Source organism: Taudactylus pleione, unplaced genomic scaffold (assembly GCF_031769625.1).
Source record: "Taudactylus pleione unplaced genomic scaffold, aTauple2 ptg000125l, whole genome shotgun sequence".
Classification (NCBI taxonomy): Eukaryota; Metazoa; Chordata; class Amphibia; order Anura; family Myobatrachidae; genus Taudactylus; species Taudactylus pleione.
Genome location: NW_028284527.1, coordinates 4,152,298 through 4,166,906, shown reverse-complemented (window position 1 = coordinate 4,166,906; position 14,609 = coordinate 4,152,298). Strand labels below are relative to the sequence as shown.

Below are 14,609 nucleotides of genomic sequence, written 5' to 3'. Positions count from 1 at the left end.
CACGACATTGTCTGGTGATCATAGGTGATTCGCAGACAAAAAGTACTAAGGGGACCCATAATTTCAAAGAGGTAACTCCCTCTATTTAAAATGTGTGCCCCTGATTTCATGGATGCCAGGTAGAGGGGAGACCTTCCTGGTTTTCCTTCATTTTTCTGTTTTGCATGGAGATTATCATACCGATCAGCAAGCAAAAACCTCTATGAGGGCACATATTTGAAAGATGGGACTCCTCTCTTTAAAACAAGGATACCCCATATCTCTAGGTGCTAGGGCTGAAGAGATAGAGACTTAAAGTCCCTCCCCCCATCTCTGGCAATAATTTTAAAGTTTATTTAAAAACAATTTACATTGGTGCACATGCCAACTTCACAGCTCTGGGATTGGTCCCGATAATCCCCCAACACCCCACCAATGATTAGTGTCAGTGGGGAGAAGGTAAGTAACCTGGGGACATGCCAGTTTTAAGGCATATGTGGATGACAAGCCCACTCATCCTCTGCAGCGAAGGGGTTAAATAAAATTGCCACTTTAATATAATTAGTAAATAACAATGTTCTCTTAAAACAATACTTTTCCCACTACTCTGTATTATAATCAACTAACATCTTTCCCTTCTCCGACATGCGCAGTATTAGTCGGCAACATGCCACCCAACACCAATGGCTTCCACTGCAGCGAAGGAAATGATCAGACCACTGCTCTGGGGAATAACTACTGACAGCACTAAGTATGGGTAGAAGGGCAGGGGGACGAGTTTGAGGCAGACTGAGGTTACCCGGCATACATCGGGTACCATTACTAATATATTTCTAAAATAGCATTTCCCTCATAAGAGAATTGCCAGTGTTACAGTATCTGCCTCCTTATATGTATTGTGATTCCTCTCCTTCTAAATGGCCAGACAGATGTGGCAGTTTTACATCAATTTTATGGCAGTTTGGTCAAGATCCCATTATAAAAATCACTACAAATCCACCATAAAACACATGGACTTCGACAGAGATTTACAAATCTCCATCAAAACTGCTGAATAGTTTTGTATTTCAACTTGCTGGCGATGTGCAAAACCAGTGCTTAGTAAAGTACCCCTAAAGGTGCATACACACGCAACGATTTTTTGAACGATTATCAATATCAATTATCGTTCAAAAAATCGTTCACTTTCTAGGTTAAAGCGATGAACGATTATCGTTCATGCGCGTTCACGTTTGTAGTTTGTAGTTCAGTCAGACTGACCAACTCAACGATTTTCATTCAGGGAATATGCAAAAATCGTTTTTCATTCAAAAAAATCGATCATTACATTTAGTAAATGAACGATATTAGTAAACGTTTTTCGTTCATTTTTCCCTTGAAAAAATTAACGAAAATCGTTTAATAAAATCGTTCATTTACAAAATTGTTGTGTGTGTATGCACCTTTAGAGTGTTGTACTCAGCAGGAACATTAGTTTTTTATCAAAAATAGAGGAGGAACTATAATGTTGAGAAACCGCGGGATATGTTTATTTGCCAGACCGGAAGTATTGAAAGCTCCAGTTTGATTGAATTAAATGTAGGTTTAATTTTAAAGCGTACGTGATTTTTACAGCGATCCCATTGAGAATGTTATCTTTTAGATAGAAGCATTATGTATTAGATAGTTTTATAAGACTATTTTATGAATGTATTATTATCTGCAGTAAATGAGGGTGGCTCCGCCCAGCAATTAGTTTTCTTTAGCTCCACTGGGTATATAAACCTGGAGGGGGGACACATTTGCTCATGCCTTGATAAAGATCAAAGGACTGTTTTGAAACGCGTTGGAAAAGAGAGGGGGAATTGCCGACCGACCACACCAGGAGAAGACAGTGTTTTCCATCTGAAGCAGTGGTTTCTTTGTGAAAATTAGAACATCTACTTGGTTTTTACATGCACCGTTTTTACTTATTCTGGTCGGAAGCCACCCTCATCATTATTATTTGGTTGTGTCAGTTGTGAACATCTGGAGTTTGCTACTTGGATCCTGCTTTATTAAAATGTTCTACTTTTTATCATATTAGAACTATTTTTTATTATACTGATGCTGGAATATTACATATCTCTTGGAGTTTATCCATCACTATATGAAAGATACATATTGCTATAAAATTGTGTTGACATAGCATTGGATTTGTAACTGGACATTGGAAACGAACTAGGTTTTACGTGTTTGTATCTTTACATGTCTGACCATTGGAATACACATCTTTCATTATTGCAAACATTTTGCAAAGAATTTCGGTCTAAGGAGATTAAGATATCACAGTAATAAGATAAATGCTACTGTCTGTTTTTTTAAGGCGCAGAGGGATGTTGTCTAGTTTTATTGTATGTGCACGTCTGTCTGGGTGAGGATAATATCAGGTGGACAAACACCCATTTAGCTGCTTTTTAAGTGCAAAATTGCCAAGTGCCAACTTAATTTATGATTTGCAGCCATGTTGAACTCTGTCACCTGATGCTTTTCAACCACTGAGAGCGCTGCATCCAATCCCTGGGGATCCTCCCCTATAAATTCCATTTCTAAACTGGCCTCTGTTGCCAGTACAACGTCACTTCTTGCTGAAGTTACAGCTCAGTGCTGAGCTCCCAGTACCAGTCCGTTATATCCAGTTCCTATATCTGGTAAACAAGTCTCCTATACCATCTTACACACCAGTCTGGTTTTTACCACTGAGACTCGTTTTTACAGCCACCATCAGTTCCAGACAATACCTCCATCCATCAGTCTCATCCAATGCTTCCAACATTGGTCTCATATTAATTAAGTTCTTCAATTCATCAACATCGGTCCCAACTGATCAAGTTCATCAACATCGGGCTCAAATCAATTAAGTTCCTCAATTCATCAACACCAGTTCCAACTGATCAAGTTCATCAATTCATCAACATTGGACTCATATCAAGTCAGTTCTTCAATATCGGTCTCAAACCGATCAAGTTCATCAATTCTTCCGTATCGGATTTAAATCCATAAAGTTCTTCAAATAATCAATATCGGTCTCAATCCGATCCAGCTCTCATTCCTGCATCTTCAGTCCCAATCCGATTCTGCTCATTCATTCAGCATTATCATCTCTAGTTCTCATTCCAACCAGCTGTTTAATAAAGACATTCTACTTCTGTCCTTGCCATCGAACCCATCATCCACTGCCGTATCTCTATCTCCTCACATCATTACATGAGGAAGTCCTGGCTCAAGCCACCCAAGTTCCTTCACACATCTCTGATCTCCCCTTCAGCCTCCCATGCCTGTTCCTAACCAAACCAACCCTCAAGCGTGACATCATTTATGACAACCCTGACCATCTCACCTCAGCTAAGACCAACCGCCAATCTCTTTGAAGTTGAAGAATATTGTGCTGACATTGTTGGCCTACAGACTGCAAACTCAATGATCCATTACTGCGCAATCCGTTTGCCTCTTGGTTTAACATCCAGTTCCAAGATCCTAGAGAATATGGTACCACTAACCATCAAAATCAAAAGGAGAACCAGAGATGACTATCTTGTGCCCATACTATGGAAAGAGGGATCATGCTTCTCTTTTTTCTGTTTGAAGATACAGCGATTTAGATGCCATTTAAAGACACAGAAATCTCATCTATTATGTGCTTCTTCAAAAAGAGTTTGGTACTAGTTAAGATAAGCTTACCACAATGTCTGTCAATAATGTTGCTATCATAGATACTGGGGCTGCAGGTGATTTGTTTACTGGATTAACACAGAATATCACTGAATAAAGCTACACACAAACAGCTGGAACATAGATTATTATATGCTATTAAGAGCTATTTTACTGTAGACAAAGGTAGTGAAAAGTGTAATGTGCAACATTCAGGGGGACCCAGACCCTTCCTCTGGTGTAAATTATTTTATTTATTTATTTAATTTACTCGTAAAAAAGTTTCTAAAAATAAAAGTCGGCGGCTATATAACCAGCTGGCCCACCAGAAATACTCTAAGTGAGTTATGGCCAATTTGCCTTTGCTGGTTTGTACATTAAATCTTCTATTTTACCCATTTATGTTCCACTTTTTATTTAGTGCTATAACTTGACATAATCAGAAATCATTACCATTTACTTATTTTTATTTGAGTGAGAAATTCTGCAGCATCATCACTAGAAGTGTGCAAGTTATTTTTCTTACCCCTTTGTAAAAATGGAACATGGTCATCATCCACTTGTCTAGCTCGCAAACTGCTTAGAAAATATAAGGTTTCAGTAGGATGATTTTCAAGTAAACCAAGATTATGGAGTCTTCTCTCTAAACAGAATAAAATATAATCACATTAGTTTTTATTCACTAGGAGGTTGAATAAACATTAACTTTCCAGCTGTGTTGTGACAGGTTACAGCTTTGTAGTGTAATGCTGTGCCATACAGAATTATTGATAGATTATTGAGCATACTTATGTATAGATTATAGAACCAAAGTGACAGTAGAGAAAAATATGTTAGTATAATAATATTTGTTAGTCAAGTAAGGTTGTATATATAATTTAATTATTGTAATTCAAATCTGTGACTATTTATTTAGATAATGTAGTTACACAAACAAGAACATCTGGTCTCTTGATTGATTTTTTTTTTTATATTGACACTGTTTGTAAAAAGTGAGAAGTCGTGTCTAGTGACCAATGGGTGCTTTACCATATGAAATGGCCCAATGTTCATGTGTGACAGGAACTCTCCATTTACTTTGACTATTCTGCGCAGGTAAACAGAAGTAACAAGGAAGTTGACATGCATATATTAGCACTATGTGAAGCTTTTCTGCAGCAATGTATTTGTAATCAAATCAAAGTTTTCTTTTGTAAGCCTTAAAGTTCATCCTGACCATAAATGGTATGGTTAAACTCCCTATTTTTAAGCAGAAAACAGGGTCTAATGTTCTAGATATTTTTTCAGGGTCTAATGTTCTAGATATTTTTTCAGATACTTTATATACCGAGCACCTGTAACAATGAATTTTCTTTGAGACAAATGTAACATTTTCAATGTCTAAAACCATATGAATGACACTGCAGCTGTCATAGCAGCAAGATAACACTTCCAATATTCTCAGCTTCTTCTTACAGGAGAACTGTGCATTATAAAGGTGAAAAGTCACATAAAATAGAACTCAACATAAACTAAAATAGAAAATGTATCTTGACTTAGAAAATCACCTCCACTGAAGGCCACAAGCTTGATACCAAGTAGATGGCTTAGATAAAAAAAAAAAAAATACACCAAAGAGAGATTTTGTTTAGTATTGTAAAAAAAGACATAAAAAACAGGATACAATTATTAGGTAACTAAATCAGTATTGGTATTTATAAACATCCATATGAAGGTCCCTGTTTAAAAGTCCATCCTCAGTGACAATCCTCTGGGTTATTTTCATTGCACGTAGATGTGTCAAATGATCTGATATATTGATACAGATGTTTTCAATGTAGAGGCCAGAACTTACAATTAAACAAAACTAACAGATAAATCCTGGCACTCCTCAGAACCACCTAACTTTTACTGCTAATGTGCCAGCAGCCAAACACAACAAGTGGGGAACGCCGATCCTCACACCAACACCAAAAAACATACAACGAATATATGTTGTGGTGCTCAGACCACTAAAAAATTTACAATACACATATAGTTTACCCCCACCCACCAATACAAAAAAAAATGGGCTCGATTATATTTGGGGAGGGGGGATTGGGAACTATATGTGTTTTACATATATCTTTCTAAATATTTTTTCTAAATATTTATTTCTCTCCATTGAGGCACAATATGTCTCAAATTAAATATATTTCAATATCTTCTAGGTAGTTTCTATCTTTAACCATGTCAAGAGATTTCTTTTATATATCTACTTATATTTATTTTTATATATATATATATATATGTATGCTTTACAAAGAGTTTATACTTAGTTTGTCTATGTATTTAACAATGTGAAAAAGAACTATGGGAGGACAGTGAGGGCAACTAAATTGATTCAGAGCAAACACCTAAATTCCATCAAGGAGATGCTTATTTAACCCTCACCGGACTCTATTCAACATACACCCACTTCCTGACAAAGCTGTCCAAAGTGCAGGGAAACACTTTAAAGGTACGGGTGATTGTGTTAGATTACTCAAACGACAGTTGGCTTCACAGATCCTTTTTTATCACTGCTGACCACTGGGTTATTCACTGCCACCCTTTCCCAATTACAGATTTATACACTCCATGTGACTGCACACACCAGCCACCCGTCCATTGAAGTGGGAGAGATGTATGATGGAGCGATAGGGAGGAAAACGGTAACTGCGCGTGCTGTCTCACCTCCCGGCCGGCTCCACTGGGCATGCGTGAGATCTTGCAAGCACAAAGAGATCTCCCGTGCACAGCCCAGAGTGCAGCAACAACCACTTCCAGAGACAGTGCTGTGCGTGCGGCAACGACAGCTGCAGCTGTCAGAATGGTCAGTGCCACTGACCATTCATACATTGCCTCTCCACTTTGGCGCTGCTATCCCTAGATAAGGACAGGGCACAAAGTTTTCATTGTTTTAATGTTGCAGTGCATCATTTCAGAGTTTACTAGCTGTTAATAAGTTTTGCTTTGGGAGTAAAACTTTGAGGGTTTGATTACATTGTGTTTACTTACTGACAAACTGTATTATTCATGTACTCCCAGGAGCTATTCTTACCTATTATAAGGAAATAAACATTTGTTTTTTTTATTTTATTTTTTGTATATTGTGCATTTTTTATGTTTTCAGCACCACAACATACATTCTTTGTAATTAAACAAAACTGTCTGGAAAGGTAATATCTCACACAGGTAGAGTTCTGGAAAGGTAATATCACACACAGGTAGAGTTCTGGAAAGGTAATATGTCACACAGGTAGAGTTCTGGAAAGGTAATATCTCACACAGGTAGAGTCCTGGAAAGGTAATATCTCACACAGGTAGAGTTCTGGAAAGGTAATATCTCACACAGGTAGAGTTCTGGAAAGGTAATATCTCACACAGAGTTCTGGAAAGGTAATATCTAACACAGGTAGAGTTCTGGAAAGGTAATATCTCACACAGGTACAGTTCTGGAAAGGTAATATCTCAGACAGGTAGTGTTCTGGAAAGGTAATATCTCACACAGGTAGAGTTCTGGAAAGGTAATATCTCACACAGGTAGAGTTCTGGAAAGGTAATATCTCACACAGGTACAGTTCTGGAAAGGTAATATCTCACACAGGTAGTGTTCTGGAAAGGTAATATCTCACACAGGTACAGTTCTGGAAAGGTAATATCTCACACAGGTAGTGTTCTGGAAAGGTAATATCTAACACAGGTAGTGTTCTGGAAAGGTAATATCTCACACAGGTACAGTTCTGGAAAGGTAATATCTCAGACAGGTAGAGTTCTGGTAAGGTAATATCTAACACAGGTAGTGTTCTGGAAAGGTAATATCTCACACAGGGAGAGTTCTGGAAAGGTAATATCTCACACAGGTAGAGTTCTGGAAAGGTAATATGTCACACAGGTAGAGTTCTGGAAAGGTAATATCTCACACAGGTAGAGTTCTGGAAAGGTAATATCTCACACAGAGTTCTGGAAAGGTAATATCTAACACAGGTAGAGTTCTGGAAAGGTAATATCTCACACAGGTAGAGTTCTGGAAAGGTAATATCTCAGACAGGTAGTGTTCTGGAAAGGTAATATCTCACACAGGTAGAGTTCTGGAAAGGTAATATCTCACACAGGTAGTGTTCTGGAAAGGTAATATCTCACACAGGTACAGTTCTGGAAAGGTAATATCTCACACAGGTAGTGTTCTGGAAAGGTAATATCTAACACAGGTAGTGTTCTGGAAAGGTAATATCTCACACAGGTAGAGTTCTGGAAAGGTAATATCTCAGACAGGTAGAGTTCTGGTAAGGTAATATCTAACACAGGTAGTGTTCTGGAAAGGTAATATCTCACACAGGGAGAGTTCTGGAAAGGTAATATCTCACACAGGTAGAGTTCTGGAAAGGTAATATGTCACACAGGTAGAGTTCTGGAAAGGTAATATCTCACACAGGTAGAGTTCTGGAAAGGTAATATCTCACACAGAGTTCTGGAAAGGTAATATCTAACACAGGTAGAGTTCTGGAAAGGTAATATCTCACACAGGTAGAGTTCTGGAAAGGTAATATCTCAGACAGGTAGTGTTCTGGAAAGGTAATATCTCACACAGGTAGAGTTCTGGAAAGGTAATATCTCACACAGGTAGTGTTCTGGAAAGGTAATATCTCACACAGGTACAGTTCTGGAAAGGTAATATCTCACACAGGTAGTGTTCTGGAAAGGTAATATCTAACACAGGTAGTGTTCTGGAAAGGTAATATCTCACACAGGTACAGTTCTGGAAAGGTAATATCTCAGACAGGTAGAGTTCTGGAAAGGTAATATCTAACACAGGTAGTGTTCTGGAAAGGTAATATCTCACACAGGGAGAGTTCTGGAAAGGTAATATCTCACACAGGTAGAGTTCTGGAAAGGTAATATCTCACACAGGTAGAGTTCTGGAAAGGTAATATCTCCCACAGGTAGAGTTCTGGAAAGGTAATATCTAACACAGGTAGTGTTCTGGAAAGGTAATATCTCACACAGGTACAGTTCTGGAAAGGTAATATCTCAAACAGGTACAGTTCTGGAAAGGTAATATCTCACACAGGTAGAGTTCTGGAAAGGTAATATCTCACACAGGTAGAGTTCTGGAAAGTTAATATCTCATACAGGTAGAGTTCTGGAAAGGTAATATCTCACACAGAGTTCTGGAGAGGTAATATATTATCTAACACAGGTAGAGTTCTGGAAAGGTAGTATCTCACACAGGTAGAGTTCTGGAAAGGTAATATCTCAGACAGGTAGAGTTCTGGAAAGATAATATCTCACACAGGCAGAGTTCTGGAAGGTAATATCTCACACAGGTAGAGTTCTGGAAAGGTAATATCTCAGACAGGTAGAGTTCTGGAAAGGTAATATCTCACACAGGTAGAGTTCTGGAAAGGTAATATCTCACACAGGTAGAGTTCTGGAAAGGTAATATCTCACACAGGTAGAGTTCTGGAAAGTTAATATCTCATACAGGTAGAGTTCTGGAAAGGTAATATCTCACACAGAGTTCTGGAAAGGTAATATCTAACACAGGTAGAGTTCTGGAAAGGTAATATCTCACACAGATAGAGTTGCCCTTTAAGCCCATGATTATTGGCATGAAAGTTTGAAAATAAAAAATGGTTGTGTTTGTTTTCAAAATGTGTAAGATCTTGAGTAAAGTAAACATACTAAATGTATCTTGTATTGCTTTAAAGTGTATGATTTTAACTATATAGTTTTCAACTATATATGATAAAAGTATAGTTAACTAATTCAAACAAGACTTGCTTCTTTCCTTGGGGCTTCTAGAGCAGTTTAGTTACCCCACCAGCCTATCTACTATAGTTGCTGAGACAGCTGCCACCTCTTCCTCCTGGTTTCGGAGGCTAAACCTAAGCCACCTTAATCATTTCCTTGAAATCAAGTACATCAAGACCTGTCCCATGCTTAGAAGGTCAAAGGTACCCAACTTTTATATACTGATTATGTGTCCTACTGGACATCCAAGTGATAATTAGAGACATAGGGAAAGCAGTGCCTAGGGATCTCTACCCCATGCACCACAGTATGTACCTGATAACAGGCAGGAAAATATATGATCACTGGTGTTTCCTGCATAAAACATATTGAGCGGGATGAAGCAAAGGGAGAAAAGCGATCAAACCCACAAAAAAGTGGGTTTGACCTCATTTCTCATATGCATTCTGGGGCTTGGAGGCGGTGGGTAATGCCATCTCCTGATTGCGTTACCCTATAGAAGCCTATGGGCTTCTATCCAGAGAGTGCTCTGAGAGAGATCCAATCGGTCACTCCCAGCACCCCCCACGGTGCTTGTGCCATTCTGCGTATGCACAGAATGACACCAGAGGGCATTCTGGGTCATAGATCTGGAAGTGCCTCATTGGCAAAGGACAGTTCTTACCGAGAGAGCTGTCCTTTGTGATTTTCTTCATGCATACTGGCATAACTAATGCCGGCATGCATGCGAAGGGTGGCAAGATGCTTCGCATTCCGAATGCGATGCATCATGCATACCGCCCATTATCTGGGTTTAGTGAAATCCAGGTTATTTCTGACACAGCACCGCTGATGTAAGTAACTTCTGACACAGTGTCCCTGATTCTTACACAGCACCCCTGATGTAAGTACCTTCTGACACAGCAACCCTCATATAAGTAGCTTCTGACACAGCAACCCTCATGTAAGTACCTTCTGACACAGCACCCCTGATGTAAATACCTTCTGACACAGCACTCCTGATGTAAGTACCTTCTGACACAGCACCCCTGATGTAAGAAATTCTGACACAGCACCCCTGATGTAAGTACCTTCTGTCACAGCACTCCTGATGCAAGTACCTTCTGACACAGCACCCCTCATGTAAGTACCTTCTGACACAGCACCCCTCATGTAAGTACCTTCAGACACAGCACCCCTGATGTAAGTACCTTCTGACACAACACCCCTTATGTAAGTACCTTCTGACACAGCACTCCTGATGTAAGTACCTTCTGACACAGCACCCCTGATGTAAGTACCTTCTGACACAGCACCCCTCATGTAAGTACCTTCAGACACAGCACCCCTGATGTAAGTACCTTCTGACACAGCACTCCTGATGTAAGTACCTTCTGACACAGCACCCCTCATGTAAGTACCTTCTGACACAGCACCCCTCATGTAAGTACCTTCAGATACAGCACCCCTGATGTAAGTACCTTCTGACACAGCACTCCTGATGCAAGTACCTTCTGACACAGCACTCCTGATGTAAGTACCTTCTGACACAGCACCCCTCATGTAAGTACCTTCTGACACAGCACCCCTCATGTAAGTACCTTCAGACACAGCACCCCTGATGTAAGTACCTTCTGACACAGCACCTCTGATGTAAGAAATTCTGACACAACACTTCTGATGTAACTTCTGACACAGCACCCCTGATGTAAGTACCTTCTGACACAGCACCCCTGGTGTAAGTACCTTCTGACACAGCACCCCTGGTGTAAGTACCTTCTGACACAGCACCCCTGATGTAAGTACCTTCTGACACAGCACCCCTGATGTAAGAAATTCTGACACAGCACCCCTGATGTAAGTACCTTCTGACACAGCACCCCTGATGTAAGTACCTTCTGACACCGCACCCCTGATGCAAGTACCTTCTGACACAGCACCCTTGATGTAAGAAATTCTGACACAACACTTCTCATGTAAGTACCTTCTGACACAGCACCCCTGATGCAAGTACCTTCTGACACAGCACCCCTGATGTAAGTACCTTCTGACACAGCACCCCTGATGTAAGTACCTTCTGACACAGCACCCCTGATGTAAGTACCTTCTGATACAGCACCCCTGATGTAAGTACCTTCTGACACAGCACCCCTGATGTAAGAAATTCTGACACAACACTTCTCATGTAAGTACCTTCTGACACAGCACCCCTGATGCAAGTACCTTCTGACACAACACTCCTGATGTAAGTACCTTCTGACACAGCACCCCTGATGTAAGTACCTTCTGACACAGCAACCCTCATGTAAGTACATTCTGACACAACACCCCTCATGTAAGTACCTTAGCACCCATCATGTAAGTACCTTCTGACACAGCATCCCTGTTGTAAGTACTTTCTGACACAACACCCCTAATATAAGTAAGTACCTTCTGACACAGCACCCCTGATGTAAGTATCTTCTGACACAGCACCCCGGATGTAAGTACCTTCTGACACAGCACCCCTAATGTAATTAGTTTCCCAATTACCTTCTGACACAGCACCCCTCATGTAAGTACCTTCTGACACAGCACCCCTCATGTAAGTACCTTCTGACACAACACCCCTTATGTAAGTACCTTCTGACACAGAACCCCTGATGTAAGTACCTTCATACACAGCACTCCTTATTTAAGCAAGTACATCCAGACGTGAAAATGCATTCTGTATAATAAGACCTGAGTCTGGAAATAAACAGATGAATTGGCATGGTAAGAGTTACGTTGGGGGATTTATATTTATTTTAGTGATTTTGATGACACAATATAATTCTTAATGATTATTTGGAAGGTGTCTTTGAAAAGAAGGAAAGAAGCAGAAAAGTAATACGTGGTGTGGCCTGTGTCTCTTATTTACCCCACCTTCCCACTAGAACTGCAGAAGCAGTGTTCATGCTAGTCAAGAGGAAACATAGGGATTGTATCATGCTTATGCTTATTCCATGCCGTTTCCATCCAAGCTGAGACTTAATGAATGTAGGTTTGCACATGTTTTCAATCTCCTAATTAATTTTTTTTATATATATTTTTATACTGAACCATTACACATTCATATTTCATAAACCTGTATAGTACAACACAATACAGAGCAAAAAAACAATATCAAAATGTGTCAGTGCTGAAATGTTTGAGCCTTCAGATCTCAGTAACTGTAAATCATTGAAAAATAAATCTAAAGTTCAAATGAAGAGAAATTACAGTCTGACATTCTGCAGGGAAGAGATAATTCCTAAGTACACCCAAGGAACAAATCATGATTAGTTTCCCAATTACATTTTCATTGTATTCAACACAAGTTCCTACCTCCATAGACTAGGTCCCTAGATACTAATGCATAGGGATTACATCCATTATGTGGGTTTTACAGTTTATGCAATGTGGGCACTTTTTGCCCTGATTCAGAGCCGGATGCTCTGACCAGAGCGCTCGCTCTGAATCAGGGCCCTCCTCCATTAAAATGGAGCGTCCTCCTGGACGCTCGTATAGCTGTGGGTCACCACCCACAGCATATACGAGCGTCCAACAAGATGGTCGCGATGGTCTTGACCATCGCACTTGCGAGTGAAACCCTGTGGTCGGGTTTCTCAACCACAAGCCCTGGAGTGATTTTGGCTCTATTAGAGCCAAAATCACTCCCACTGACATCACTAGTGATGTCAGTGGGGCCGGCTTCAGACGGTAGGCGTTCCCATGGGAACGCCTCCGTCTGGCAGGCACGCCCCCGGCACGCCCACCAAAGGGGGCGTGCTGTCAATCAACATCGACAGCACGCCCCCTTTGGTGCGAGACCCGGAGCGATGGAAAGTCCTTCGCTCGCCGGGTCTCGCGTATGCGCATGACGGAGCTCCCGCCGTCGTGCGCATGCGCAGTGGGGAACATCGACCGCGAGTGGGTCTGAATGACCCCCTTTGTACCAAGCCTTAGAATGACAACTTCTCATTCTGCAATATATCCATAATATATACAGAACACCTGTGCACCAAATAGCAGATCTGGAAAACATGTACTGTTAGGGGTGCACTGTTATAGACCATCAAAAGGGTTAATTATTAATACTATATAATACTCTATCCAGTGCATGAGGAGACCAATATGTACATATATGTCCAGGGCAGTGCTAGGTTCCTCTGCTGCTCCCTCAGACTCCCAGACTTGCTCCAATGCTCTGGAATGGTGCCCACATGTGAAATAAAAACATTAAGCTCAGGCAGGATGGCCCTACTGCCATATTTAATGGCTTACTGTGATTGCTGGTCCTGTATATGTTGGAATAATGACACACAATACACTTTGTATGATGCATATTAAAGCTGGTTAAGTGCTAATTATGCCCTCTTCATGGACTGGCCACACTTGTTCTAAAAGCAAGCATTTGGAAACACCCCACTACAAATCCTGCGTTTGCCACTGATGTTTACACATTTATTTGATCTCCTATCTGTGACACTTTCTATGTCTAAAATATGTTCTTTCTCAAATACTCCAGCCTTTACCTAATTGGTACATCCTATTTAATTTGTAATTTATCAAGCAAGGAGTAGCATCTAGACCCTGTCTGGTATATGAAGAGATTAAATAGGAGAGAAGGACACTAGTAGGAACATCAGAAGATAAACATACCATAGAATAGATCAAATGCATGCAACATCAAATGATTGATCCATAAAATATATTCACTTGTATAGCTAACATTTAGTATACTGTACTTTAGTACTTTGACAGTGCCCCTGTCCTGGGTTTAGCTAGGCCAGATATAAATCAAGTTAAATAGAATTTTTCATTAATTTTGTGAATTTTGGGGCTTATGCGAGCCCTAAATCTCATAGAAAGGTAATATACAATATATTGTACTTATTGTCATGCGTCTGATGCGTGAGGAAGCAGTAACTAATACCCCTTTAAGGATATTGAATTAGAACCTCTATACACTCCTGCCTATACCTTCTAATATCCTGCCTATAAACCTCTAAGGATGATGCTATTTTGCGTACGCAGTCATATAGTAAATAAAGACTCCAGACCTTTTACCTGTGGTTCCAAAGCACAAAGTGATATTTCAAGTAAAAGTACAGTCAGTTACACGCTATGATCTAAGTACAATTTAGCACAAAGAATTATACAGACCCAAGTACAGTTATACATACGCAGCGCTCTGGGCCAGATGTAGGCTTCAGCAAGAAACCCCC

At 40.1% G+C, this 14,609-nt stretch overlaps 1 protein-coding gene across 2 annotated transcripts in view; it reads right to left on the bottom strand.

Moving 5' to 3' along the window:
- QPCT (glutaminyl-peptide cyclotransferase) overlaps positions 1-14,609 on the bottom strand; it is a 152,361-nt gene that overhangs the window by 15,798 nt on the left and 121,954 nt on the right. For both annotated transcript variants that reach the window (XM_088472501.1, XM_088472502.1), the window contains exon 6: positions 4,175-4,291. In XM_088472501.1, the coding sequence (XP_088328627.1) occupies positions 4,175-4,291 (117 nt within the window). The remainder of the gene's footprint in view (positions 1-4,174; positions 4,292-14,609) is intronic.